Source organism: Salarias fasciatus, chromosome 1 (assembly GCF_902148845.1).
Source record: "Salarias fasciatus chromosome 1, fSalaFa1.1, whole genome shotgun sequence".
Classification (NCBI taxonomy): Eukaryota; Metazoa; Chordata; class Actinopteri; order Blenniiformes; family Blenniidae; genus Salarias; species Salarias fasciatus.
In genome coordinates this window covers 24,133,997-24,157,236 of record NC_043745.1, presented here as the reverse complement: position 1 = coordinate 24,157,236, position 23,240 = coordinate 24,133,997, and the positions used below count along the sequence as shown (strand labels likewise).

At 41.2% G+C, this 23,240-nt stretch overlaps 1 protein-coding gene across 2 annotated transcripts in view; it reads left to right on the top strand.

Moving 5' to 3' along the window:
• The window catches only part of dagla (diacylglycerol lipase, alpha), a 37,266-nt gene extending 14,280 nt beyond the window's left edge, over positions 1-22,986 (top strand). Inside the window, exons 2-21 of one of the 2 annotated variants that reach the window (XM_030094445.1) lie at positions 2,122-2,223; positions 2,336-2,547; positions 2,719-2,820; positions 2,909-3,047; positions 3,192-3,279; positions 4,053-4,187; positions 4,286-4,363; positions 5,599-5,723; positions 6,034-6,184; positions 7,688-7,771; positions 8,513-8,590; positions 8,834-8,914; positions 9,179-9,321; positions 11,494-11,562; positions 11,648-11,720; positions 12,125-12,333; positions 14,871-14,997; positions 18,695-18,861; positions 19,136-19,153; positions 19,640-22,986. In XM_030094445.1, coding sequence (XP_029950305.1) covers positions 2,129-2,223; positions 2,336-2,547; positions 2,719-2,820; positions 2,909-3,047; positions 3,192-3,279; positions 4,053-4,187; positions 4,286-4,363; positions 5,599-5,723; positions 6,034-6,184; positions 7,688-7,771; positions 8,513-8,590; positions 8,834-8,914; positions 9,179-9,321; positions 11,494-11,562; positions 11,648-11,720; positions 12,125-12,333; positions 14,871-14,997; positions 18,695-18,861; positions 19,136-19,153; positions 19,640-20,735 — 3,270 coding nt within the window. In that variant the 5' untranslated portion in view covers positions 2,122-2,128 and the 3' untranslated portion in view covers positions 20,736-22,986. The remainder of the gene's footprint in view (positions 1-2,121; positions 2,224-2,335; positions 2,548-2,718; positions 2,821-2,908; positions 3,048-3,191; positions 3,280-4,052; positions 4,188-4,285; positions 4,364-5,598; positions 5,724-6,033; positions 6,185-7,687; positions 7,772-8,512; positions 8,591-8,833; positions 8,915-9,178; positions 9,322-11,493; positions 11,563-11,647; positions 11,721-12,124; positions 12,334-14,870; positions 14,998-18,694; positions 18,862-19,135; positions 19,154-19,639) is intronic. The other variant, XM_030094453.1, reaches the window with a different exon arrangement.
• Positions 22,987-23,240: the final 254 nt, after the last annotated feature.

The window sequence follows — 23,240 nt, the reverse complement described above, 5'->3', positions numbered from 1 at the left end:
GAGGATTAATGTCTCTGATTCTACACTACTCATCCCTACTGAGATCTATGTAGGTGGTAGTGCAAATGCCTCCTTTCTTTCTTCAGAGGTAATCAGGTGTGTATTTTGTTAAAATACACAGGAAGCTGCTTAGTCATTGCAGGAATTTGCTACATTTACAGTATCTGTTTGGCTGGATGACGTATTTTCATGTCTCTCATATTTTGAATGAAAAGCTGTGATGTTAATGCAGCGTGTTGTGTGGCTTACTCTGCTGTGGGAATTGTGGTCTGTGCATGGTCAGATCTGATACAATCAGCCTGACAGACTCCTATAATTGCTTATGATTAATGGACCAGATGCATTTTCTCTCCAAGTCCTTACTCATATTTTTACAAGCAAAAATAAAAAAAAAAAGAAAAGAAAAAAGGACACTTGTTAAGTAATCTTAAAAGCAACTTCTTTCTGAGACTGTCTTTATCATCTCTGCACCAATAATCAATGTCAAGAAACTTTTAAAATGATTCTTTGTTGCTTGCAGTGAAGAGGTTGTGTTTGAACAGTGACAGCGAAACAGAACGCTACAGGTGTTATTTCTTCACAGAAAGTCATTGTTCTGACGTATTATCATTTTGTCTGGATTCATTCCAGCAGCCTGCACATTCAGCTTCCTAAAATTGATCTGTTGGATCCATCCTCTGGCTACTTGAACAAGGAAACTAACCCAACATTACTGAGTGATTCGTCCTGTGCAAAGCTGAAGCTGAAAAGAGGCATAAAGTCAGAAAACAGAAGTGTGAACAAACGATAACAAAGGAATACTCAGTATGCACCAAATTACTGTGCCAGTTCCTGGTCCAGCGTGACCACTCGCCAGTAAAACTGGCTTGGATGCACAATTGCACACATTTGTTTTCCTTCCAAGGTTAACAACCAAACTCTGAATTCATCTTCTCACTGTGTCACATCTACAGTTAGAGTAAACGGTCATGGAGGAGCTCTTCAGTTCACTCATTCACCATAGATCTTTGCACTGTCTTGCAGTATTGCATTTTAACAGTGAAATACTGCAAATATCTGTCAGGGTTTTTTTTTTTTTTTCCTTTTTTTTTTTGTGCAGGCACAGTGCGGGGTGAGACTTTAACAGCTATGATGACTGTGGTATTTAAGGGTGAATAAAGGAGGATGCTGCCAGTTTCACAACAACTGAAAAACACTTTTTGAAACAATACTAAAAAGCAGAGGCGTGCTGGACAGTGACCAAGAAGAAATCTTAAAATTCTTCACTTCATCAGTCCCTGAGCTCATCGCCACATTGTAACTATACATCATACGCAGTGTGTGCCTTTATTTTTGCTGGGGATGCTTTTTACGTTTTTGACAGTAGTGGAAAAAGCTGTCCGTTAAGCTTTCAGCCAAGCATGCAGCAGAAGCCATAAGGGCTGTTTCAGCCTGTATCAGCGCCATAAGGCCTGCATCAGCCTCTCTGTGGCTCCTTCGCTCCCTCTTATTTCCCTCCTACCGAGCCTTTTACAGTTCATTTCAGTTTAGCCTAGAGGCGACTCCTGGAATCTGGAAATGCTTTTTTCCAACAAAGAATGGCATAAAAGAAGCTTCTTCTCATGGATATAAACAGTACTGTAGCATCATGTCTTGAAGCTGGTTTTCTTATTTTATTACATTATGTGTTGCACTTTGTCCACATGCCCTCACCCACCTCATCTCCGCCACCTCCCATTATCCTTCACTCTTCTCCACAATGAAAGTCTATTTTTATTATTGTCCCTGCAGGCTTTACTCAGTCTTAGCATACTGTATGGAGAATTTAGGAATCGGTGAATTAATGCATGAAGTGTGAGCTTCACGTTAGATCTGATCTGTTGTTTGTGCCAAGATACACACACTGCATATCTGTTCATCATTGGTTTTACTTTTTTCTTAAAAAAATAAACATTTGAAATATTCATCTCTTTGGAAAAAAAAAAACAATTGTATTATATACTATGCATTGTAAAGAGGTTTGATTCTTTGTGAATATGACATCGTGGAAAATGTTTAGCACAGTTTACTGAGAGATACATGGTTTAAAGTTGGGTCATTTTTTGTCTCTGAAGCCTCTCGTCTCTCTGTGGTTTCCTGCAGGGCAGTGATGCCTGGGATGGTGATGTTTCGGCGGCGCTGGTCAGTTGGCAGTGATGACCTGGTGCTGCCCGCCCTCTTCCTTTTTCTATTACACTGCATCTGGTTCGTGAATTTGTTTTTTTCCTTCCATACACATTGTGTAATCCATCCGAAGATCACAGTCCAGCTTTTTACTTTGAACTGCTGCTTTCGTTCTCGTATTCTCCTCTCACAGGTTGGTGGTTTTGTCCGTGGTCCTGTTCGGCCTCCCCTATGGCTCAGACCAGTCCTGCTCAATAACACTGGTGGACCATGGCCGGGGCTACCTGGGCATCCTGGTCAGCTGCCTTATATGTGAGAGTGCCATTATGTGGTTGAGCATGAGAGGCAGCATTTTGTACACACAGCCCAGGGAAGCTGTGCAGTACGTCATCTATATACGGCTCGGTAAGGCATCCCACGGCTCTGTTGTGAAAGGGTTAGGCCCCAGTGCTTGTCAGAATGTGTTGTCAGTATTAGTTTCATGTTAAGGATCCAAGCCCTGTTCCTATTGATTATGCACATATTGATTGGTAGTCACCTCACAACCTCTGCTTCTTTCTTTCGCTCTCTCTCCAGCTATCCTGCTGGTGGAGCTGGCTTATGCTGTAGTAGGAATTGCCTGGCTTGTCCAGTATTACCAGCCATGCTCAGATGTCACGGCCAAAAACCTGGCTTTGGGTGAGTGAAATGTTGTAAAAGATCATTAAGCGTTGATGTGTTTTTTTTTTGTGCTAGAATGTGAAGGATGTTTTCTCCGTCTTTGTAGGAATTGTTGCATGCAACTGGCTTGTGATATTCAGCGTTTGCATCACCCTCATGTGCACCTTTGATCCTACGGGTCGGACTTTTGTCAAGCTCAAAGCAACCCGTCGGCGTCAGCGCAATCTCACGACGTATACATTAAGGTATTTTGGCTCCTTGTTCCTCTGTTTGAATATTGGCCGGTCTTGGGAAAGAAATTGTGCGTGCCTTTCGTTTTTTTTTTTTTTTTTTGTCTCAAATGCAGACACAACACACGAAATTTCATTGACCTTTCCTTCTTCTTCTAGACACAGGCTAGAGGAAGGCCAAGCCAGCAGCTGGAGCAGGAGACTTAAGTTCTTCATGTGTTGCACAAGAGCTCAGGATACGCAATCGGTGAGTCAACGTAAAAACAACCAGTTCCTTTTTACAGTTAAAGTGAACCGTAAAGGAATGGGTGATGTTCAGCTCAATGCAAGTGACAAGTACGGTAGTTATTATAAAAATATGTAAAATATTTATTTAAAATGAGTGTATTTTAAGCAAGATCAGTTTGCCAGCTGTATGCAAAAAAAAAGAAAAAATAACGTGTCTGCAGAAGTCATCCATGACAGAAAACAAATCCAGTTTTCAGGGGACAGCTGAACAAAATGAACAAAAAACAAAATGTTCTTAGTTTGTAGGTGCTATATGAGTGCAGTGGTTGGTGTACTTCATGTGAAACACCACTGTCGCCTCTCACAAGAGTTTCTTAAAACACATGCAGTAATCTATAACATACCTCTTTTATTTTTTGGCAAACATTGTAACTGGTTGGTTTGAAAAGTTATGTCCTCCTGACTAATGAGATAAACATAGTCACATCATTTTTAAATACAAAACTGCTTTTTGGATGGAGAGGAGCAGCTATCCTAAGCATACATATTTTCTTCCACTCATGCAGGGCCACTTTTGAGTGGCAGTGTGACATAGGGTGGTCAAACATCCCTTTTTCTAGCCTTATTTGGGACCTTTTAGACCTTTCTTTACACAGGATATTTCTGATGATCGTGTGTCGCTAGTTTGAATGCTAAATGATGGAGAGCATTCAATGGTTCTTTGTTGTTTCTCTTGGTTTTTCTTTCATTCGGCTGTGTCTTCACACCGTCATCTGTTGATTTCCTGTTTAGGATGCATATTCAGAAGTGGCCAGCCTTTTTGCAGAGTTCTTCAGAGACCTGGACATTGTGCCTAGTGATATCATTGCTGGCCTCGTACTTCTCCGCCAGAGACAGAGATCTAAGAGATCTTCCATCCTTGACCAGGTAGATAGTAATGCTAAACATTATGGTTTAAACTGTATTTGAAACCTTTAAACTTAATCACTGTTTCCCCTCTGATGTTTTTTTTCCCCCCCACAAAGGCCAACAATGACATTATAGCCTTTTTATCGGGAATGCCTGTCACACGCAACACTCGATACCTGGATCTTAAGAACTTGGTGAGTTTTGTTTAAGTAAGTTTTGTGTAATTTATTGTACTGTGTATTGTAATTTATAGCTCTGTAACCCCCAGGACTCCCTTAAAAAAGAGGTTTTTAATCTCAACGGGACTTTCCTGGCTAAATAAAGGTTAAATTAAAAAAAAAACAAAATTAAGAATCTTACACATCTAAGCAATACTTTTTTTTCTATAGCTTTAAAAGCCAGATGGATATTTAAAAGGGTTATGGTTGGAATTCAGATATTTAATTCAGGTATTTAGGTCATTATTTTTTGAGACACTTTTAGATCTTTTGTTGCCATGAAAGAAAAGACTACACATCTTCCACAAAGGATGATCATAAAGGTCATGGTTGTTTCCATTCGGACGTTTCACAAACTACCAGCATGAACAGAAGAGAATTTGTGAGAATCAAATGAACGATTGAGATTTGGTGGGCTATTTTTCCTTTTGCTTCTTTTTTGCTGTGGTTCTTTCCGTTGTAATTTTACTGCGATCAGGCTGCAGTGTGAGCTGCCTATGATCCTGAAGTGACCCACATTCATGTGAGAAAACATAACGTCACAAACCAGCACCGTGTTTATTCAAGCACAGCTAAAATGGATGCTAACACATGTCGGTGTGTGTGTGTGTGCATCACTTGTGATCCTCTGCAGTCAGATACAATAACGTTATGGCGAAATGATAAAGGGAAGAAAACGATTAAATGGGAATAATAGGGTGCATGTTTTGAGGTCGGCCTTATGTGGAGGAGTGGCTGCTACCTCTGTGATTTCATCCATTAAATAGATGTTATCTTACCATGTCCCGCAACCTCCAATGAAGAATTGTGACGCCTGTTTCTCTTTCATGATGTAACAGATAAAAGTCCAACGCGAGTGTTAATACTTTGAAAACCGTATCTGTACCTATGAGATTTAGTACCACATAAAGTGATCTGGATCTGATTTGGAAAATATCAAACTCTGTTTAAATAAAAACAGACGGGCAAAAATGTTGGTTTTGGGCCACTTTAGTCTGCATTATAAACGTTGCCTTTAGTCTTTTTGGGTGGCCTCTGTATAAGGTGTTTATTTTGTGAGTGATGCAGGAGCACACTATACCACATTTACTGTGAGTGTACCACATATACCAAAGTATATTTTCTTCTGAAATATTATGTGAAAGATGTCTCATGACATGTGGATGTGCTTTTGCTCCTGCCACTGAATCCTCATCTTTTTATTCTCCCAGGCTGAGATGAACATGTACAAGGATGTGTGTTACTATATGCTGTTTGCCCTGGCTGCATATGGTTGGCCCATGTACCTGATGAGGAAGCCTGTCTGCGGGCTGTGCCACCTCGCCAGCTCATGCCCGTAAGCATTCAAAAACACACCCGCACAGTTTTGATCCATTTGGTCTCTGTGTCTCTTGAGCATTTCAACACACTGAATTTCGCATGCGCCAGCACTTGCCAAACGGTAATCCACTGAGACAATACCACTTTAGACCCACTCGCTGGCACAAGCAGTGTCAAATTAATCACATACACTCTTCCAGATTGAATGCATTGAGATACTAATTATATCTCTGTCACTTTACCTGTTTACAGTGACTCTCTCATCCATTCCACCTTATTATTTTGTCATCACATCTTATATTTTTCTCCCCCCTCTATTTGTCCAGATGCACCTCGGTTTCTGGCTCTCGGTTGTCTCAGTCCGTGACAGTGGAGGAAGATAATTGCTGCGGCTGTAACGTCCTGGCCATTCGCAGACACTTCCTTGACAGGGATCTCAAGCAGGTTCACATTGTGTACACTTCCTGCCATGATGCCGTAAGTGTATTCACACTGAATTTCCTCCAACAGTTTAACAACTTCCTCTCAAATGTTTTTTTGTGTGTTTTTCCTTGTATCTGATATATCCTTGTCTCTTGAGGTGAATAACTCATTTCCTGGATACTGTGTTTTAAAAAAAACAATCTTGTAAATTCAGACAGTGCTCTTGTCGGGCAAAGACAGCTTTGAACACATTCCCGAACCAGGAGCGAGCCTGGTCAGTTAGTGGCGGTTTTAGGGTTTGGCCATCGCACGTACCTCCCTTGATGTTGATGGTGCCACAACCTAAATGCTGAAATGAGGTGGGGTGAGTGATCCTGTGTCGTAGGTCAAGTGTCTCCACAGGAGTTGTCCAACTCTGTCAAGCCGTGTGGTTTGTCACAGATTGTTTTTATCATTCTTGGGTCAGAGCCACTGTGATCAATGTGTCCTCCTCAGTGGCCTTATTCAGATAGCGGCATTGTTTCAAGTGACAGTACAATGCCTTCATTGTGTTAGTGCCGTTTTACACACTGTGCTTTGTTTCACTTGATAGTTAGAGCTTTTTCTCTTGTATTAGTGCAGACATGGGCAAATAATAGCCCACAGGCCGCACGGAGCCCCCATTCTCACACTTTGCAGGACACAAGCCAATTTCCAGAGATTAATAAATTATTGTTTTCTGAGGTAATGGTAGCGTGCTGGTCATTTTAAGTGAATTTGAGCCAGATATTTTTTGAAAATGCACTAAGTTATTGTACTGCTGAGTTCATTACAATGTAAAAAATATCAGTTGTATACTTGCTGATTGAAATTAGAGAAATTGTCTCCCATCTCATAATTGTCATGAATGTGTTTGTTTGCCCCTGTGGTAGTAAGAATGGACGTTATGCTCAGTAATAACAGTGCTCGATTTTCATAAAGAAGATGACGCCCTGTTGTTTTTTTCCCTGTGCTTTTATCCTGCTGTATGCAAAGACAGGAAAAGGCTGATGCATAAAATGGGTGGGCCAAAGGTGGTGGAATAATATCTACAAAATCAATTTTCTAATAAGCTTAGTAGCCAAGCCAACACATTAAAGCAGTCGTATGTCTTAATTTGCAGTAGCAGTTTTTGGCATTCGCCAGTGGAGTTTCTATTAAATGTTTTCTCCACAGTTATGCACTGTTTCTTGCTATTCTTTATCCAGATGTCTCGACTTCACTTTACAATAGTTTCTTTATTTCTAAGCTGTTTAGAATAGTTATTGCATTAGTTCCTCATTTGCACTGAAACAGGGATTTGCAGAGCTGGGCACGCCTCAGTGAGCCAACGCGGAGTTTCCATCTATAAATTCTTTAACTTATATGACTGTTTCCACCGTGCCAAGCAGAAAAAAGCTTTGATGACAGTGACTTCAGTAGTGCTCAGGTTCCTGGGCTGAAAGTGAATGAATGATGCACAAAAGTGTTCTTTTCTATTTTTTTTCATGCACAATTTTCTAACCAGATCGCTCTGTCCGCTCTGCTTCTTTCAAACAGGTTTATGAGACTCCGTTTTTCGTGGCTGTGGACCATGATAAAAAGAAGGTTGTCATCAGTATCAGAGGGACGCTTTCGCCAAAGGTGAAAAAAAATTGTTCTAGCCTTTTTTCTCTACTTTCACTTTGAGCACCTCTTGAGCAAGTGAAGTTCTCATAGTTTGATACGATGTTCTCAACCTCCTACAGCTTTCACACATTTAGTACAAACATACTGTCCACACTCAAATAAATATCCTATCCATCTTTTTTTTTGGAAGCATTTCAGAATTTTACTTCTAGTGCTTTTAAACTTAGATTGAACCAAAAGCTAAGAGATTTTAGTTCACAGGCTTATAACGCAGGTAAATTGTATTTTGAGAGCACTCCAGCTACTCATCTTATTGAGCTTTGCACCCAGCTGGTCAGAATATTCATCGTTTTTCAAATCAGAATGCAGATACTGGACATCCAAACTGAGACGCTGCACATGCTACACTGAGGTTGTGGAAGCATTTTGAATTTGTGAATACAAATGTATCTCGCTCACTCGCTCATACACACACATCTCAGTTATTTCTCTCAGTAGCTCACCATTAAACTAAGCATTATTTCAGATGCCTGGTGTAAGTAATGCACTAATTATTACACAAACTGCAATATTCCACACTATTTTGGTTTGTTAATTAAGAATTTAGCTTGCAAGTAATGAAAAATACAAAAACACAGCATCTTCAATATTAGAATACAAACGTAAAAATTGCAGCATGGACAATTTCTGTGCGTTTGTGTTTGCATGATTGCACTTTCTGTCTTAGTAATCTGTGATTCCTGTTTTGTGTATCAGGACGCTTTGACTGATCTGACAGGAGACTCTGAACGTTTGCCCGTGGAGGAGCAGCACGGCACCTGGCTTGGCCACAAGGTGGAAGATAAAATGCCTCTCATCCATTTCACTCTCTGCAGCAGAGTTCTTCTTTCTGCGTTGTTCAGGCTTCTGTGCATGAACATGTAGCACAGACCTCAGAGGTCATTCCAGCTGCTAATAGTGGGATAATTACTGCAAATATTTTATTAAAAGATTAATGAGTCTGACTTCTTGTCCATTATTCTTTCTCTCTTGCTCACCTCCTTTCACTGAATCCCTTTCTCTTTCTCTCCACTCCAGGGAATGGTTTACTCAGCAGAATACATTAAGAAGAAACTGGAGCAGGAAATGATCTTGTCACAGGCTTTTGGAAGAGACTTGGTACATGACTCAGTTTACTGTGCAAATAATGGCAGGCTAAATAATGAAGCTTTTAGAGATTTTGTGCTGCATATCGACACCACTGTAGTGCTTCATTCAAGGCCACGCCAGCAGTGTATCATCACCCTGAACCCGACTGCAGCGCATACAACGGATTCTTTCACAAATGACAGCCAAAGAATTTTTTTTTTTAAAGCAAGTAACTTTACTGATTCAACAGAAGTATGCTGCTGTGAGTGTAATGACTCTGCCTGTGTCTCACAGAACAAGGGCACCATGCACTACGGGCTGGTGATAGTGGGGCACTCTCTGGGTGCAGGCACTGCTGCTATCCTCTCCTTCCTGCTGAGACCTCAATACCCCACACTTCACTGCTACTCTTACTCTCCACCTGGTGGCCTTCTGAGGTGAGTCACTCTATGTTTATGTGCTTTTACTTCATTCAAACTATCAACGATCTTTGAGTACGTTAGAAGAAATTACTTAAAGCCTGTTTATCTGTTTATTATTTTGAATTCCACACATCTTTACCCTGAAGTGGACGTTTGGGTTGCAGCTTGCTTTCACTGGCCGTCACCTCTGTTTACTTAAGACTTTGATCTGGAACTGTTGTCCACTACACAACTCTGGTAAACCTCAAAATTAGTTAAATAGACCATTAAGTGTTCTCCTAATAAACGATTCCTGTTGCCTTTTCACAACAGTCAAGTGTGACTCGATAAAGGCTCTCAAGGAGAAACATCCTTTTAGTATCTGAGAGGGGAAGTTACATGGTGTAGGTCTTAATCATTAGGCTACAAAAGCTCTCCACAGGGAGGTTGTTTTTAAAGTTGACTTTTATTTTTGTCATCAACCAGCTTTAATAGAAAGCCCTTTGAATTTCCGATAAATATCTGCTCTTGAATAGTAGTAATTCCAGAATAATGTCATAATTGCTTTCTTTGTCAGCAGTGACACTCCTACCACTTATTATACACTCCAGTTGGGGACACAAGTGTTTTTGAGTGACTCTTAAAGGTGGTCTTAAAGATTCAGTGTGACCCTTCAGACTGGTGTACATAGTGTATTATGGTCTTGTTCTGAACTACAGTTTTGCATGGAATAATACACCTACAAAAATTGTTGACATGCAATTAAAAATTTAATTCGAGCAATTAAAAATAGAGAGGCCTAGATCAGATGGTTTGGACATGCGCTTAGAGGCGTTAGTGTGTGTGTTTGACAAAAGGATGCTGGAGATGGAGCGGCGAGGCAGGACAAGACATAAAAGAAAAATTGATGGACATGATGGATGTAACAATAGAGGACAGCTGATCACCTACCTCCATTTCACCCTGCTCCCCGAGGCGACCCCTGAAGGAAGCAGCTGAAAGATGAAAAATGAAATGGTGTTCATCAGTGGTTTAGCTTGTCGACATTTCATGTATCCACCTTTAATCACTAGTCAGGACCTTGTCACAACTGATGGATGGAGTGTTAACTGTGCAGCTCATGCTGGAGTAAGATGAACTAGAAGTACATAAGTGTTGCTTAGTTTAAACTACCATGGGGAAGGTGGTACGTAGTTTGAAATAAAGATTTTAAACAAGAACACAAACGGAAAATACGGACACAGCGTACGTTTCTCATTCAATATGTGGCTCATGTTCAAATATATGTCTATGAAATGCTGATTTATCCTCACTACAAAGACTGAAATCAAGTCCTGAATGTGTTTAGTGTCCACAATTGTGTTCATCACCATAGTCCCATGAGTCGTGTGAGGCGTAAAACATTGTGTGAGGAAAAATAAATAAGTACCACTCCCTTGTAGACACGCACTAACTGTAATTACATGACCAATAATAATTTTTAAGGTGTGACTATAGTCTCTGGCATCCAGACATTAATCCATCAGTATGAATGACAGTGACTGAATGCTTTAGTGCACGGCACTCTGGTAACACATGGTGGTAGTTTTTAATTTATACTACATTCCGAGTGTTTAAACTTCAAAAAGGGACTGCAAAAAAAAAACTGCAGCAAGTTTTCCACCAAAATTTGGTAATGTGCGTTGATTATTCTGATGCAGTATTTTATCAAACATATTAATACACCAGAACCTTTAATGTGTGTATTTGTCACACACCCATCTTGTTCGACCTGTTACAAAAGCAACAGTGCATAATTCCTGTTTCCCAGGCACCCTTGTGTGCCACGTTTTTAATAGTCTGTTGAAACGCAAATTATTTGCAGAAGTTGCTGTTCAGTGCATCCGTTTTAATACTGAGAAAAACGGAGCGGAGGGTCGTCCTCTATGTCGAGGCACAGTTGCTGTCTTTTCCAGTTCACGGTTCACCAACTGATTCTGTCCATTTTCATGGTTTTATCAGCCAGATAACCCAGATGGTTTCCTGAATGTCGTCATTTACACATAGCTTTTCTATGATTTTGGGAACTTGGGATCAGAGTAAATATTTAAAATGTGACCTTTGTGTGTTTGCACAGTATATAATTTCCTCCTGCTTCACCCCCAGCACTCCCTCTGTATATGCAGTTCTCTTAATGTGTTTTTCCTCTTTCTTCTCTGACCTGCCCAGTGAGGATGCCATGGACTACTCCAAAGAGTTTGTCACTTCTGTGGTATTAGGAAAAGACCTGGTACCCAGGTATGTCTTTTTACAGTGAACTGTAGCTTCATTATTGCCTCCACATTTCTGCAGCACCACCCGAACAACTTGTGTTCTCTCATAGACTCGGCCTGTCACAACTGGAGGGTTTCCGACGCCACCTTCTAGAAGTCTTGCAGAAGAGTAACAAGCCAAAGGTGACTTTATTAATGACTCATTGAATATTTCCCAGGTAAAATAATAAAACAGAGGAGTGTATGACTTTGAATGCGTCTTTTGTGTTGTGCATAGCTGGAAAAAGCACGTCCCCGCTGTATAAATATGAGTGAATAATTGAATAGCATTCAGGTTCATTGCTTATTTGCATTTTCAAATCTCAGCACCAACAGCAAAAGCTTGGTAGATGTACACTGATCATGCAAGTTTTTCAGTGACGGCTGAAAACACCCAGCTGGTGTTCCGGACGCCACAGTTGTCTTTGGCGTAATTAAAGTTTCACTTAATCAAACTCTGTCTGCTGCAGAAAAAAATGTACTGAAGATAAATTTAGATTCATATGTTCAGTTACATAACTATGAGTTTGTTTGTTTCTTTGCATCAGTGGAGGATCATTGCGGGAGGCACAAAATGCATCCCAAAATCAGAGCTTCCCCTGGAGGATGAAGATCCTCAGTCCCAGCCGGCCGCTCCACCCAGCAGCCGCCTGTGGCTACACCCCAGTGACCTCAGCATCGCCCTGTCAGCCTCCACGCCCCTCTACCCTCCAGGCCGGATCATCCATGTGGTGCACAACCATCCTCCAGAGACATGGTGAGACAAGTGATTTTTAAGTCGTGAGTAAATAGTAGCAATTACATCTAAAAGTGTTCAGGGTTTTTTTTTTTTGTTTTGTTTTGTTTTTGTTTTTTTAAACTGTGATTTATCCAGCTTTTAAAGTTAGTCCCTGCATGAAACCTATGTTTTCACCATGCAGTCCAACTCCAGCCTTCAAGTGGTTTGGTGCTTGTGTAAGTGATGCATGCATGCAGTTAGCTCAAAGCCAGTTTCATAATTGTTTCACACCTGTGACATAAAACAACTGCCAGCCGGGTGGGAAAAAGTGCTACACTGCATAGTTGGGACAGTGTGGGTTTAAAGTGCGTCACGCAGCGCTCTCCTCTTCTTCTGTCTGCACACTGCTGTCTGTAAAGCAAAATTTATTTTATATAATCTTGTTTTCATCCGGAGAATTTCACTTATACAATATTGAAATGATTTTAACCCTGCTGTTGCCATCCTGTCTCTGCTGTCCTATCTCTCATAACCGCAACTCCTAGACTGTTTATGAAATATAGAAAATTCTGAAAGTCCCAGTAGGCCTTGCAGCCATGTCCTGGTCGTCACAGTGGACCTCTGCAATAAAAACAGTCATATATTTAAAGCTGAATCTTGGAAAAAGTGGCCAAAAGTGGCCTCATTCATTTCACCTTGTTGGACACATCTACAGCTATACAATCCAATTAGTGTAGGTTACCTGATATGAAAGTTAATTATAATAAGGTTAAAGAAATAAAACTAAATGTTTATCAATCATCTTAGCAGATAACTGAATCCACTAACCTGCATATTTGGGTCTGTAATTCAAGACCTGAGGCCACTGCAGTGATTTTCATCAGATGTTCATTTCCTCAGAATAGATAAGCTCGATCAGTAATATGACATGGCTTTTAAAGCTCTTCAATATCAGGAAAATATTATGCTTTTATGAATTTGATTGCGATAATGTCTAGTTGATTGGGAGCACTTGTGGTCTCTGATTCTGGCAGAGCAGATTGAACCGCAGACCGCAAGGTGAAAGGTGATCCACTGAGATGCAACAATCTGACCTCATCCTGTTTAAGTCACAGCCTCTGCAGCATCGCTGCATGTGTCTCTGACTTTCTCAGTTGAGGCGTGAAGCATTGAGAGAGGGAGGGACCCATTAGGTGACTGAAATAGATTTTATCGGGGCAGTTTTACTGCCTGGGTATGTCGTGATCCGTCATATTCATCCATTTGCACAAACAATAATGGCAACAGCCGCTGTGTAAGTTGCTTGCACACCAGGTATTTGAAGTTCAGTATCTCGTCCAGGCACCTTGGATGGAGTTGTAAGACTGGGACAGAACTTATTATGCATTTTTTTTTCTTCATCTTTTCTCTTTAGGAACAAGTGTTAAAAAAATATTGCAACAGACTCTTCGTTAATTATTTTAAGCTTGGACAAATGTGCTAAAATGTGAAATCTGAAAGTGTAAACTTGAGACAGGTTAACTTAAAAATACAAACAAGTTCCAGCCTCGGGATCGGAAGACAATCAGATGTGAGGGGACTCTCAGCTTAGTGAAAGCCACAATACTGGACCACAGCAGCCCTTCATGTCTTATCCTGGTCCTGGGGGGCCACTGTGCAAATGAGGGCCACACACCTGACTCTGACTCATATCTCCTCTTCAAACTTGACTTAAATCCTCATATAAGGCCTGTCACACGAGGTTTGTTAAAGCAGGAAGGGATCTGAAACATGAGCTGTGGCCTCTAGGGCCAGGATTGTAAAGATGTGATATAGAATGTTCTGACTGATGGCAGCGTCTGAGTTTCAGATTTTAAAAGAACAAAAACATGCAAGAAACACAGAAATCAAGGTGTTTGCTCTGTACTCTTCCTTTCCCTCAGTTTGTGTTGCTGCACTGCTTCTGAAAGCCCTTGGTGAAGGTGCGGTACAGATAGATCTGTATCATCTTGCTTCATTTTGAGCCAATCTGCACTTCACCTTATGAGAATTTTGTCCAGAGTTTGTGGGTCTGGTTTGTTTGTTTTTTTCTCCCAGATAATTTTTAGTTTCGTACAAACATTAGTGATATGACCAACTTTGTTTGGAGATGGTAAATGATGCGTATGCAGGGTAAATAAAAGTGGTCTAATATGTATATATGTGTTTGTGTAAGGTGGATAACATGTATAAATGAAGTTTAATAGTCACATCACAAGTTAAATGATAATTAACTCTTTATACATATGCAATGTGTGTGATGAAAAATGAGGCATACTAATAAAAAAGCTTTTTTATTTTAAGGAAGAATAGAACGAGATCAGTTTTCTATTTATCCTTCACCATTTTCAGACACTGAAAGAAAAATATCAGCTGTAGCTGAAGCCTTTTTTTTTTTTTTTTTTTTTATTATTTTTCTGATGGATTTAAGGCAAAGCTATGCTTTCCTCCACATATTCTGCATTGTTTCAAAGATATGTTCGGGACAAATTAACACCTGTGCTCATATGATTATTCTGCATGGATAACTGCATCCGTCTCTTTCTCCTGCTCTGCAGTTGTGGCCAGGAAGAGCCGACCTACTCTGCTCTGTGGGGGGACAACAAGGCCTTCAACGAGGTCATTATTTCACCTGCCATGCTGAACGAGCACATGCCTCACATGGTGATGGAGGGCCTTAATAAGGTCAGTTTTGCCTTTTTTTGTGCATGCGCATTGATTTTCTGTTTTGTTTTTTTGTTTTTTTTTCCTGAATGAGGGCTGTTGGAAGGTGGTGAAACAGCGAGTTGACTATATTCTTGATCGTTAACACTAGATGATAGGATGAAGAATTTTATATATATGTTATTTTTCAAAATGTTATGTCACAATTGTTAAACGTTTTGTGTTCCTCTCTGCTTGTTAGTCTTCACGAAAGGCTGGCAGTTTTGACTAGAGCCCTTTTAAAAGTTCATGTTACCAACATTTTTGGTCAAACTTTAGATTTGTTTAACTCGCTGAAACCTTTCCAGGTATAGGGTCACATCCACATATGACGATCACATATCAGCATCATCTCTAAGACCTTCGAATTCAGCTATTTGACAACTCAAAATTGTAGCAGTCAAACTGAGAATCATCATTCTGCTGTAGTATAAGCTATAAGCACAGATACATGGGGATACGTTTGGTTTGGAAATTAAGTGGTTTGCCATATACTGTGAGAGATAAATCACTTGAAGACTCATTTAAGGTTTAATCCAATTTCTGTTGTTATTTTGTGCATGTGATTAATCAATAACCTGCAACTTATCGCACCTTTTTGTTTTCTCCACATCGCTCCTGTCTCAAAGCATGGAAACTGCTCACTCGTGGTTGGTTTCATGGTCTTCTCTGGTCTTAATGAGCATGTCCTTCTGGGATGTTGAACATCTGTTTTGATAACAGGTTAATAATGCGTATGTCTGCATGTGAAGGATTCCCTTTGGGGTTTGCACTCTCTTCTTCAGGTTTTGTATTTCTTCTTGTCTGTCTCCAGTGTGTCTACACTCAGTTTTGCCCCTTTTTGTGGCTCTGTCTCGTATCTTTGGATGACTGTGTGTGTCTGTGTGCGTGTGTGTGTGTGTGTGTGTGTGTGTGTGTGTGTGTGTGTGTGTGTGTTTTTAATATATCTCTTGTGTTCAGTATGTAGTGTGATACCTTTGGTGTTTCTGCAGGTACTGCAGGTCACGTGTCCAATGTCTGAACAGGAAAACTCGGAACCGGAAGAGCTGCTAGTCAGTCGACCTGCCAACAGTTCCACAGTGTCTTTGACTTCACAGAACCAATTAAACCATAGTTCTTTTTCCTCTAATTCGTCCTCTCCCGTCCACAAAGAGCCATCTTACCCTGGTTCCCACACTGAGGCTGTCCCTGCGACTGTCCTCACTGCTCTTTCTTTTCCAGATGCCGAGCCTGTCCTTCCTTCTCCTCCTCTGTCTGACTGTACTCCTGTCTCTCTGCCTTGCTCGGTGTCTGCCCCCTCGCTTTCTGAAAGCTTTCCCTCAGAGGTACTTCCAGCTGAGGATGATTCATGCATTCCTGAACAAATCCAAGCAGAGGCACCCATCTCTTTCTTTGGTGAAGATGTCTCCGAAATCCAAACTGATGACTCTGACTGTACTCAGACTGAAAATCCTCCTCTTACCATCGTGGCACCACACAGCGCTCTGCAGCAAGCGCCAAGCCATGTTCCCAGTATTCTTGTGAAAACTTGATGACACTCAGTATCAGAATTGCCCTGCACAAGCCATCAATCCAAATGGTTTCAGGGATGAATACTGTGATGGTATCACCAGACTGAAATACCAGGAAGTCAGGTCCTTTCATTTCAATGATTAAAAAAAAAAAAAAAACAACTTTTTTTTTTCCTTACTAAGAATACATAAGAGAGCAGCTCAACAAGAAAAGCAGACAAGGAAAAAAATTGCAACATTCCTTTCTTGCTGTTCCATGTAGCATTTTTGTCCTTTCCAGTTGCCCATCAACAGTAGACTGGATTCAACAAGTCCAGGCGAGTTTACTGGGAGCTAACAAGACGTGCCCCAGGAAGGAAGAGGGAGTCAGGCAGACTGAAATTCAAACAATGTGAAGAGTAGACTAAGCAAATCAGTCCAACCAAAAGAGTATTTATGTTTGTTTGACCTGGAGTGCAGCATAGGTTAATAATTTCTGTGGCAGTGTGAGAGTATCCATTTAAACCACAGTCAAAAGTGACACCTGCTTTCCTTCCCTTCATAATCAGATTCATTGTTCCGTTTTCTTCTGAACTGTCCCTTCACTCCTCTTCTCCACTGTTCTCTCAGCTACAGTACATTTGGTCAAGTGCTTTGGCACGAACTTGCTAACCCTGTTTCTCAACCTAACAAGTTTTCTTTGTATTCAACGTTTCCATGGCAACCTAATTTTCTTCCACATTAACTGCTCTTTCTTCCCTTTCGGCTGTTTTTTTCAGTCCCTGCAGCTCTTCTTTTTTGGTTGCCTCTTCCGTCTCTGCCCTCTGAAAGCGACACATTCAGCTTTTCCTCTTTTCCTCTCTCATAATTTCCTGAAGAAACTGTCAATTACTCATCAAGAGCAGATGAAGTAATGTGGAGCGTGCCACTCGGCTCCACTTCTCCATTAAAGTCAATGCTCACAGTGACTAATGCTTCTGTAATTTTCTCTGACATGGGAGGGTTTTCACTAGTATGAGCCAGAAAACTGGAAAGATATTTTCATGCTCTCTCTTTTTTCACTTCACAATGTCATCCTGTTATTTCATTTGTTATATTATCGTTTACTATTGCAAGATTTTTTGTTGCTGTATGCAAAAACTACATGTGCCATTTTGTGCATTTGTTTTTTGTCGTTATTTTGTTTTGTTCCAAATATTTTTGATATTGTTGGTCCAGATATTTCCTGTATTTTACTCACTTACAGCCGTTCTGTCCTCATGTGTGACACTAATATCAGTAACTTGCTCTCGTTTGTTAAGCAGCAATCGTCATAACCCATCGTAGTAATTATATGTTTAAGGCCTGTTTTTAACCCCTTAACCCGCGTCCATAAGATCTGTTGTGTCCCATTTCATTTCATTTAAATGTAGCATCTCATTGTTTTCTGTATTGTATGTGTCTGTATCGGTTCATCTCCTCATGCTGTTAAATACCATGAGTGTTTTGAGTTATTAAAATTAACCAAATATGTGTATTTGTCTATTGATGTGATTTGCCATCAGTGAAAAACATCTTCACATATTAAACTGTTTTCTTTTGTCTGTCTTTATAATTGCTGTATGTTTTGCTATCGTACAGTCAGTGTAGGTCTTGTGCCGTTCCTGCGCAGGCATCATGACTCTGTTGTGGGTGTTTCATGTCAGCTTGAGTAGGTGGGAACTCACCTTCAGATTGTGCTTAAATTTATCTGAACTGCACTGCTTCTTTAACAATGTATTAATAGAATCTTAAGATCTGTATTTTTGTCATTTGCAACAATTATAATTTTACTCAGGATGAATCAAATGCATATCTGGATTGTGATTATGGCTGATTGCTTTTGGCAGTACATTAACATTAGTGTCCATGGATGAAGGTTTGTGTTTTGCGTTGTTTTCTGCACCTATTGATGATCCGTGAAGCATCAACTGATGCTTTGTTTCAATGAAGATTTGTTTATTTCTGTGAAGAAAACATTAACATGAAACTGTAAAAAGAAGAATGTTTGTGTATAATACATGATAGCCGTGAAAGTTGAACCTGTGAATCCTCCTGTGTGCAGCTTTCCATCGGTTCTCAGCCCCAATCCATGTCCCTTCCTGATGCCTTTGCTCAGATCGGTCATCTGTCAAGTGATGTGTCTGTGTATACCTTTCTTCTTGTGTCAGGTCCTGGAGAACTACAACAAGGGAAAAACGGCTTTGCTATCAGCTGCCAAGATCATGGTGAGCCCCACGGAAGTGGACTTGAACCCAGAGTCCATATTCATGGATGCATCAGCGAACTCCCAGCAACCGACGCCTACAACCCACCACCGCAGGAACAGTAGTGTTCGGTTAGTACAACAGGCTCCACTGTGGGTGTGCTTAAGCACACAAGGATGTTTCAATCAGTTTTATCTTCTGCATATTTGGCTTTCAGTGTCGGTAGTGCAGTAAAACCAAGTCTAAACTATAGGGGTAGTCCTGGGGACATTCCTTTTTTCCATTCTGCTGTAGAGCTAACTTTTTATTTATATGCTACTGCTACTAACTGCTGCTTTATTGTTTTCTCAAAATCATCTTTTCTGTTTGTTCTGTGTCGTTTAAAAAACAAACAAAAAAAAAAAGACAAAAACCATTGTTACGGTAAGCAAAGCATGCCAATACTAACTTCTGCGTAATGTGCTCCCCTTCTCTCATGCACGCATGCACGCTGTCTGACCTCAGAGCAGTAACAACGTATGGTAGTATTGAGTTCCCACCTCGCCCTCTGTGGTTTAGCCCCTGTCCAAAGTCAGTGTGAATCCCTGGTAGTCGCTGTTGAATTATGTTAATTCTCCTGTATTAGATGCTAATACAAGAGCAGACGGACTCAACAAGACACCTCTGACCTCTCAGTCCCGCCTTTACTCTGTTTTTTTCCCCCCTTCCCTGTAACATTTTGTTGTCTTCACACGGTGTATAGGATATAGATATACTGTAGTGTCACTACTAACACTGTTGCATTTTCCCCTCTCTTTTAACCCGTTGTAAGTTTGTTTTGACCCATATTTTTGTCTCCTTGTGTTTTGGATCCCTTTCTCCTCCCTGCCCTGTCACTACTCTCCAACCCATTCTGCTCCTTTCCTCTAGTTCGTGTGCCCAGTCTGAAATATCTCTGGACGGTTTCTCTGAGTGCCCTCCTCCCCCAGTGCCTGTAGTGCTGCGAGGAGCACGGGAGCGCCTTGCAGTGGAGCTGAGGGACCGCAAAGCACCGCTGGCCGTCATGGAGAGCCTATCAGACGCAGAGTCTCTCTACAGTCTGGATTCCCGACGATCCTCAGCTGCATTGAGGGGTTCGCCAATGCTTGGTAGCCTCCCATTCCCATTGGATGCCCCAATCCCGGAGGAGAATCCGTCTCTCAGCTCTCGCACTGAACTACTCGCAGCAGACTGCCTTTGCCAGGCAACGCCAGAGCACATGGGTGAAGTCGGGCCCTTCTTTACCCCTGTGGAGTCCACCCCAGATTACTCTATGCGGCTGTCTCCAGCCACACCTCGCTACAGTGGACACCATTCCCCTGCTCTTCTGAACCAGAGTGTCTCGGCTCAGCCTTTTAAACCAGATCCTAATGCCACTGCAACAATTCTTCCTGATGGGGATAACCAACAAATGCCTGGCGTGTACAGCCCAGGGAGCACTCCTAACACTCCCCTGAGCCCAGAAATGGGTTCTAGACCAGTGGATAGAGAGAAAGAGGACTGGGATGTGGACACCACTGAGAAACTAAGTGGAGAGACCAGACCGGCAGCTTCGACGCCTCCTCCGCAGCTATCCAACGGGAATCCCAGCCAGGCAGTGCTGGAGTTCGCCCAGTACTTGGACTCTTTATTTAGACTGGATGGCAGCAGCTCGCCACCTCTGGAGCTCTCTGACGGGGAGTCGGAGTCAGGTCGGGGCTCTTTTAGCCAGAGTGAATGTCTCGGAGACGTACAGCAGTTGGATGACAAACAGCTTCTGGCCAGAGCAACACTGGAGCCTAATCTCGTCCCCAAGCCCCCACGCACTTTTGCTGGATCTGCCGACCCCTCCTCGGGCATATCTTTATCACCCTCCTTCCCTCTATCGTCGTCTGAGGAGCTTAACGACCTCTCCCCGAGCGAGGGCGCCCCGTCAGCCATACACTCACTACGAACATCCACCCCTTGCCACTGTCCCGAGGAGAACACACTATCGTCAATGGTGTAGTCCGCCTTGAAGGCTCCCACGTCCTTTGTCCCAAGCGGAGAGGTGCAGTCATCCAAACATATCACAGTACATGCATGCATTGGAATGCAGTCACTCATTAGAGCTCCAGTGACAGAACTTCACTGACCAACTCACAGACTACATCCATCCTGAAGCTGTCCCCCTTTGAACTGTGTTTATAGCATTTTCACACTATTGCAATGACTTGAGAAAAAAAAAAAAAAGATACCTCTCTCTGCATGCCAGGGGGCTGTGCTGCTTTTGGGTGAATAAGAATAACTGTAGCTTCACAATGCCATTCCAAAACAATGTCATCTCACCCACGTAGAGATGCGTCCACTTCACATTGATTTCCTGACTTGCCAGAATCAAAGGGAGAATAGTTACACGAGCAGGGAATAAAAACTCAATACTGTAGAAGAGGTTAGCATTGGCACATCATCTGGGTTGATGTACTGATGAACTTCCTGCATCCTCAGCAGCGCCGGAAAATTGCCCAGCTTTTACGTTGTTTTATTTTTTTAAATCAGGAATGTGAAGATGGACATATTTGTTAATAAACTGAAGTGAGAAGACATTAAGAAATGTTCCTCAGGTCTACAAAGAATCGACTTTGAGAAAGAGAGTAAGTGTGTTACATTGGTGAGATTCCATGTGTCTTAAACATTTAGTGATTGTGACAAAGTTATTACAGACGCCTATGGATGTTTTGGGGTCTTTTGGTTACTCTTTATAGTGCATGAAGACTTTTTTTTTTTTTAAGTTATTTATTCTTGAACATAAATTGTCACTAAGCCACTTAGATTGACATTTGGTTACACTTGCACACATCATATGGCTCAATTTATCCCCTTTGCCAAAAATTGAATACATTGTCTTGCCAAATGTATTTATGAGATGTAATTTTGTATATGTATGTGGATATTGCTTTATTTAAACACAAGCTGAGTTCATTCTCTCCTTCCCCAGCCATTTTTTTGGTTCCCATGTAGACTGTTAGAGAGCAACACCATGGAAAAGATGTCTGCCAGACATAAAACACTGCCATCAACCTTCATTTTGAGAACACAACCTCTGCACATTGTATTTTGATCAAATAACTCACATTCTAATAGTTGTCCTGGTGTCAAATACTGTACATTTCTCCTCCGGAGAGCTCTTAGCAATGTTGCCAGGTCACAGGTGTCTGCATGCTTTATGCATTTCAGAGTAGCATGGCTGGTATAGAGCAAGTCTTGTCATTATGCCAAACAGTAAATAAGCTGTAAACATGTCCAAAAATCCTCATGTAAACTCAAACTACTGAGAGACATGGCCACTAGGCAGGGCCAAACAGCATATCCCAGGATGTCTTTTCTCTTGCTCTGAAGGTGCTCTCGGTCATTTCAGACGTCAAGGTGTTTGCTTCCCTTTAATCTGGTTAATCTCAAACACCCTTGAAGTTGGGCTGAATGAATAAATGGGCTCGAACAATGTGTATGCAGATCCTAAATACTGCGTGTGGCATACAATCTTCCATATCGCTCTGGGTGGAACAGATGGCTCACAATTTGCATTATTTATTACTGTTAATGTTATCACATTTATTGCTATATTTGATGGTATTATTATCCTTATTGCTCTTGCAACAGATTGGTTTGATGTCAGTGGTTTTTAATCTCAGTTTTTAGGAATGTGTGGGGAACTTTTCAGACTTTCCCAAATGTAAGGATTATATATTTAAGCTTTTTTCTGTCCGAGTTTTAAAAAAAGTATTTGAAATTCTGCCATGGCATGGTTAAAATATGCTTCATTTTTTTTTCGCAAATACGTCGTAGTGATGGGACATGCTGCAGACTGACAGCTTTCTCACAGCAGCCTTTGGTGCAGCGCCACAATCAAGCCTGGAGTCACCACAGTGATCTGCACAGTCTCTATAATTGGAATAGGATTTGCTGTGGTTACTCACAGCAGACAGTTCCAGCCAGTTTACAGTCTGACACCACTCGATTCATGCTGCCAGTCCCAGCAGATAGACCAGTCCTGGGCCAGCAATTTCCTACAGTCAGTAGCTTTGCCTGCAGCTGGTCATCCACTAAACACTGCTCAAAGACAGCATTGATACTTTCCACCATGATGTGTACAGCACCATCTTCTATGTGTAATTATTTATGCAGATGTCTGAAAAAAAGAATAATTCCAATAGAGTCATGTAGAAAAACAACTATATAACAATAAGGAGATGATAACTATATTAATAGATTTTATGGAGAAAAAAAAAAAGGTTTCATCCGAAAGCTATTTATTCAAACTATTGGCAGATTTATGAATTGGTCTTTATTGAAAGGAATAATCCAACTATGTCTTGTCCATGTTTACCTGGTTTGCTTCCCCTCCTTTCCTGCCCCACAATGAGAATGTATTTAATCCCTTCCCCACACTGCCCTGCCTGTAATGGAATAAAATACAAACTATGGTAAGAAAGAAACGTGAATTTCTGTCATATATCACTGATGCACACTTGAC